General features: G+C 37.2%; 1 protein-coding gene and 1 pseudogene across 1 annotated transcript; both read right to left on the minus strand.

Annotated features, from left to right (window-relative positions):
- The window catches only part of LOC127652026 (uncharacterized), a 7,850-nt pseudogene extending 7,812 nt beyond the window's left edge, over nt 1-38 (minus strand).
- Nucleotides 39-540: 502 nt separating this feature from the next.
- Nucleotides 541-5,737, minus strand: LOC127651150 (uncharacterized). The gene is made up of 4 exons (XM_052136854.1): nt 5,654-5,737; nt 2,874-3,572; nt 1,817-2,716; nt 541-1,484 (listed from the first exon to the last, which is right to left on the minus strand). Exons 1-4 carry the CDS (start codon nt 5,670-5,672, stop codon nt 640-642), a joined length of 2,463 nt encoding a protein of 820 aa, XP_051992814.1. The 5' UTR covers nt 5,673-5,737; the 3' UTR covers nt 541-639.
- Nucleotides 5,738-6,574: the final 837 nt, after the last annotated feature.

Consider the following 6,574-nt stretch of genomic DNA (forward strand, 5'->3'; position numbering starts at 1 on the left):
CACTATGCACTTACACTAAACCCTATTCACTCCGTCATCTAGTGCATGAGTTTTCAAAATATCATCCCAAATGAAACACTAACAGGTTTTTACTACACCAGCCTCAAGCACACCGTTTTTAGCTGAAAGAAGTGACGTTTTAAGCACTATGTTGTGTTGCTGATAGCTTTAGCAAGTTAGCCAATCTCAGCTCAACACCATAATAATGTACATTCATATACTAAGTACATTTTAAAGTAGTATATTACAATTTAATAAAGATTGTATATAATACAAAGCAGTAGTATACTAATTTATACATTTTGCCCAGACAGGACACACACACACACACACACACACACACATATATATATATATATTTCACATAGTATATGTCTCTGTTTAAGTATATACATCAGTGAGAAGAAATAAATGTAATGTTAGCTAAGGTTAACTGAACATTTATTCCATTTGTAATGTCTATCAATGTCAGTTTGTGTGTATACACCCACAGATAGTGCAAAAGCCTCCAAACACGCCCAGCTGTGTGTTGCCATGAAACAACTATTGCACTTAGATGTATAGCTCTCAGAATAATTGGATTACATGTACAAGATGGTTGTAGTATGTAGCACCTTACAAAAATAGGGCCCAAGACTGCTATTTAGTCATCTCATCTAGCTTTTTTCTTAATAATGATAATGCTGCTTCACTTATCATTTTCATTGCTGCTTTGCTTACGCCTGATTGTAACAAGGTAGTTGCTACATTTGCTGCTGCTGCTGTGCCTACAGCTGTTCCTCCTACTGCTGCAACGGCTGCACCTCCTCCCACTGCTCCTCCTAATGCTATTAGTGCAAATTTACCAACATTTGTTGCTTTTTCTTTGAAATTCTTCCATTTCATAATTTTCTGGGCTTCTTCATACATCTCATTGGTGTAGTGCGTTCCTCCATTTTTCTCCACCATTTTGTCAATTTTCATCAGCAGTTCTGTGACCTGATCTTGATTATCTTTGTCCACATTGCTGAGTGAGTGACATCCGCCACAGCTGTTAACCAGTGACTGGAGAAATTCACTTTCTCTAAAATACACGGATATATTTCCATCCCCCAGTCGCTCGGCATGAGTGAACAGAATTATGGTGTAGTTTAAAGCGTTTTTTCCAAAGTTCTTCTGAATCCATTTCACTGTGTTCTTCTCTTCATCTGTGAATCTCCCATCCGCTCTGACCACCAGCAGGAACGCATGAGGACCAGGAGCAGACATGCAGACACACTTCACTATTTCATGCTTTACCTGATCTTCAGACATTGACGTATCAAAAACCCCTGGAGTGTCGATGATTGAGATGGTCCTACCAGCTTGCTCAACACTGAATATTTCACAGAACTTAGTGTGGGACACCGCTGAATTAACAGAGGTAAACACTTCTCTGCCCAGTATGGTGTTTCCTGTTGCACTCTTTCCTGTTCCTGTCTTACCCAGCAGCACAATCCTCAGATCTGACAAAAATAGGAACAATTTAAACATTCATTTTTACATTGATTATGAAACAATTTTGCAGTACATTTATTTTTAAGTTAGAATACACCCTAAATGTTCCTTCACATCATTTTTGGCATTTTCAGGCAAATTAACTAAACCGTTGTGCCAATTTAGCGTGTAGTATATAAGGGTAAAAACCAATTAGCTGCATCATCCACTTCATAGCAGCAACAATTAGACCTCAAGATAACAATTGCACATTCCCTAGCATTTTGTAGGTGTGTATGCGCCACTGCCTGAAATGCATAAACTGCTCACTATACATGTATACTGTATCTATAATGATTACCATGTTTCATAATTTTTTCCCTCTCCAAAGTCAATCCTTCTAATTCTTTTTCTATTTGACATCCCTCAGTGTGTTGAGATCTTCTTTCTGGTTGGTACACTCTGTCTTTCTCAAACTGCTCTCCTCTTCTTTGAAATCCATTCCACTCTTCCTCTTGCCTCCAGTCCTGTGCTTTGTTCTTCTCTTCTTTTTCTTGCCATGTTATGTCCCTCTCTAGGTTTATTGCCTTCTGCTCTCTTCTTTCTTTCTCTTTTTGACATTTCGTCCTATCCTCCTCTTGTCTCTTCTCCTCCTCTCTTCTGATCTTCATGAATATCTCTATAGTGTAATGTTCTCTTCTGTTCTTCTTCACTACTTCATCTATGTTCTTCAAAAGGCTTGAGATCTGGCTCCTATCTCGCTTGTTTTTATGAAATAACAAATCACATTTTGCTGCACAGTAGTTTAGAAGTTCACTGGTTTCTCTATCTAGCCTAAATTCATTACATACTCTATTGGACATTTCCTGACTTTGAGTAAACAAAACCACTGTGAATCTGGAAGCTTGTGCTCCAAAGTTTTCCTGAAGGGTTTGTACAATCTTCCTGACATCCTCTGTGGTTCTGTCCAGTCTGATGATGAGCAGGAAGACATGAGGACCAGGATGAGAGAGACAAAGACTCATCATCATTTCATTCTGCAGCTCTTCATCAGTCAGTTTAGTGTTGTTGAATCCTGGAGTGTCGATCACTGAGATGTTTCTGTCTTCTACTCGTCCTCCCTGTAGTTCACTCTCTAGTGTGCTGCTTTCTTTAAACACATCTCTGCCCAGTATTGCATTTCCTGTTGCACTCTTTCCAACACCAGAGACTCCCAGGAGCACAATCCTCAGCTCAGATGAATTAATTGGAATGTCATATTCTGTAGAAAGATGTGGAAATTGAATAAAATGAATGAATATGACATGAAATATTGAACAAAAAACACACAAGATAGTTTTGTTAAAAGACCAACATTATTCATAAATTAAATAAAAAAAATTTAAAAAAAATTTGTGAAAATTATTAACACTGCTCACGTTTTTCCTTCACATCCTCTTGTGTTTCCCCAATCGGGATGTGTCTTTTCCTCAACTCCTCTTGTTCCTTTCTCTTTCTATCCTCTCTGAGTTCATTCTGAGTCTTCAGGTAGATCTCACTGTTGTAATGTCCTCCTCCATTGTTCCACACCATTTCATCAATATTCTGCAACAGCTTTATGATATGATTTGTAGCGCATTCATTTTTGCTGTTTATCACATGATATCTTCCTTTAAAATAGTTCAGCAACTCTTTTGTTTTTTCATTCTCAATAAATTTCTTAAACTCTCTTCTGGACATTTTTTCCCGTCCAATAAACAGCACCATGGTGAACATCAAATATTCTTCTCCAAAGTTCTCCTGAATGTTTCGTACAATCTTCCTGACATCCTCAGTGAATCTGTCCAGTCTGACGATGAGCAGGAAGACATGAGGACCAGGATGAGAGAGAGAAAGACTCTTCATCATTTCATTCTGCAGCTCTTCATCAGTCAGTTCAGTGTTGTTGAATCCTGGAGTGTCGATCACTGAGATGTTTCTGTCTTCTACTCGTCCTCCCTGTAGTTCACTCACTAGCGTGCCGCTCTCTTTAAACGCCTCTCTGCCCAGTATTGCATTTCCTGTTGAACTCTTTCCAACACCAGAGACTCCCAGCAGCATAATCCTCAACACCTGTACACCAGGAGGTCCATCAGGCTCTGTGAAATTAATACAGTAGATATCGTTAGTTTTTTTTATTTATTAGTTCTGTTCTTTATTTACTTATACTTCTATGACTCCAACTTGCCTGATTTTTAGCTGAATGTTGAATAATTTTGAAAATGATTCCTTGCTATCTTGTCAGGTCTACTTGCCCACTCATATGTTGAAATAAACTTTATCCTTGGTTTGTGTACCGAACATAATCTGACCACATGTTGAATGTATGACCTCAATGTTTCAGTGACATCACTTTCTTTTCTTGCAGAGACTATATTTTTGGCCATCATTGGGAGGAAACCATCTGTAATAAACTAAAACAATCCTTTTGCAAGGGTATTGCACAAACAATGCCTGCCTTATAATAGGGTCTAATGGTTTTGGCAAGTATTGGAACGCTGAACTGTAGGATGGAGTTTATGCAAAATGAACTAATAATCTCTACATCCATATTAATTCCAATCACCCCAAGTCTTTTAGGAAAGTGTATGCAGGTCTAAAGTCTGCACACTTTTTAAAAAACGACTATTGCGGAAATTTTTTCTATTTTATCTACAATGAATTGTGTACGCCGGTGAGTATGACGTTTTACCATCGAGTACACACCAATCGGTACTTAAGCATCTCTCATTCAAAATGTACAAATGTTTTCCTGTTGTTTTCTGGCCTTATTTAGTCACAAGATTACAAAGCATCTTCATATTGACATTATATTGCTTTTTTATTTCAATGTGTTTCAGTTATGATATAAATGTATACAGTGTGGATGTTATGAATTTAACATTGTCCTATGTGTTTTTAATGTGCCAGTTTAATTGTATCTGACACTATTTTAAACATTTAATTGGCACATTCTCTTTTTACAGCGTGATTTGAGAGCTAAGGCAAAAAAGAACGAATAAAGGAATATTTCAGATTCAATACAAGTTAAACTCAATTGACAGCATCTGTGGCATAATGCTGTTTACCACAAAAATGTATTTTGAAAATACATGTATACTTTTCTTTCAAACATCCTGGTTACAGCGAGGCACTTACAATGAAAGTGAATGGGGCAAATATTTAGGGAGTTTAAAGACAGAAACAAGCTACTAAATTTATAAAAACTTTGTCCCCATTTACTTCCATTTTAAAAGACTCACTAACTCAGATTACATTTGTTTATTTATGGTAATCATTATGCCAGAATGCTGTCGATTAAGCTTAACTTGTATTGAATATTTATTTAACAGTTAATAAAGGTCATAATTTAATTAGCTTAATAAATTAAACCAGTTTTTCACTCAAAGCTGTCCCATGACCAGAAGATTTGAAAAATAGTGCACATTATTTATATTTTTTTTATTGGGGTTTGAATCTTAACACCTCCTGGTCACGGTCTGCTCTCGCATGTGAAAAAGCACAAACACAAGAGCCTATCCCTTTAAGAAAATACCTGTAATATAAATAAATGTCATGACGCAGTGGGAAAATAATTTGCATACTCTGTTACATAAGAGAAACCAACTAACTCCTAATATATATATCCTTGTTAAAAGCAAAAACATTAATAGTGTCAATGTGTCTTTACTTAATTGATTTTATGATGTTATATTATTAGTGAGAGACAAACAGGGTGATAAAACATTATTTCATCAGTGTATTTCACCTGTGGTCAACACAGGTGTTTCTGAGCTATTGTGAGAGAGTTGCATTGTGAGTAGCTGAAAGGCGTCGTCACAGACAAAGTATTTCTTTTGTATATAAATGGTTCTTCAACCATGACAGATTTCCATTACATTGGCAGCGTCATAATGTATGTACTGCAACATCATGATATTCTGTTCTTTTTATACAAATGTTAGAATGGAGTGAAATTAAACTCATGTATAATTAGAATTTCATGGAAGAGATTTTTATTCAAAGCTATAACACCAATAGATACAGTACTATTTAGTTGTCCAAATTCACTCTTTTTCATTTCAGTTAGTACTCAAATACCAGAAACAAAAACAAAACTAAAAAACATAATATAATTATCAGTATTCTATGAAACTAGATGTAGTCTGTGAGTATTGTAGGTAAATAAATGTTAACTGACCTTTATATGCTGATGCCATTCTTACTTGCAGTTCTGCAATTTGTTTTTGTCAGAGTTTCTCAGTCTGTTCTGTCTAAGTTGAACAATAGAAGCTGTGTTTAAGCTTCCTGTTTCCTCCCAACAGCATCACCACCCATTAAGTGTATTAGTCATGTGCAGTTTAGTACCGCAAGCCTAATTGTGTTTGATCTAGTAGGCTCATCAGTTTACAATAACAAGCTGAAATCCCACCCACAATACACTCTTCCATAAATTTGCATACTTAAATTTAGAATACATTAATTACACAAAACCTTTAACAATAAAGAAACTATATATATATAGGGCCGGGTCGGGTTTCCGCACACCCGGCCCCTTATCAGGCTAATCAAGCCTCCGAGAGGGATAAAGGCCAACTCCAGATGGCGTTACGGGCAGCTGTCCGAAATATATGTGTTTGTCTTTTGGTTTAAGTTATAAATTAAATATTATTTATATAGTCAAGACGGTTCTCACCTCCTCATTCCCCTTATACTTTTACAATAATAAACAAAACCAACCTTGCTTTGTGAGGTACCCTGGTGGGGTGTTCTTCTTCTATCACTCACTCGACGTTGTGTCAATGTAGTGACACTAGGGGTCGAATTTGAGAGCCCCAGACACCTCTGATCTTTGAGAAAAGGCCAATGAGAATTGTCGATTGGAATTTGCATGCCACTCCCCCGGACTTACAGGTACAATAGGGAGCTGGAATGCAGAGTTCATTCAGATCATTCCTTCGGAGCTTCAGCACTGACTTTGGACCTGAGTCACGAGATGGACTATCCCGCATGCTCATCACGCAGGTCTGTTGCTGTCTTTTCAGTCCTTGGTCCGACCTGGCGTTACTATGGGCAGGAGTTCCCCTAGGCCAGGTCTCAACAGCATGGCGGATGTGCTGTC

The sequence above is a fragment of the Xyrauchen texanus genome, chromosome 11 (assembly GCF_025860055.1).
Source record: "Xyrauchen texanus isolate HMW12.3.18 chromosome 11, RBS_HiC_50CHRs, whole genome shotgun sequence".
Classification (NCBI taxonomy): Eukaryota; Metazoa; Chordata; class Actinopteri; order Cypriniformes; family Catostomidae; genus Xyrauchen; species Xyrauchen texanus.

Coding starts and splice junctions, on each gene's coding strand:
- LOC127651150 (XM_052136854.1), bottom strand. Junction 2,717..2,873: donor AGAGGATGTGAAGGAAAAAC/GTGAGCAGTGTT, acceptor ATCTTTCTACAG/AATATGACATTCCAATTAAT. Junction 1,485..1,816: donor GGAAAAAATTATGAAACATG/GTAATCATTATA, acceptor TATTTTTGTCAG/ATCTGAGGATTGTGCTGCTG.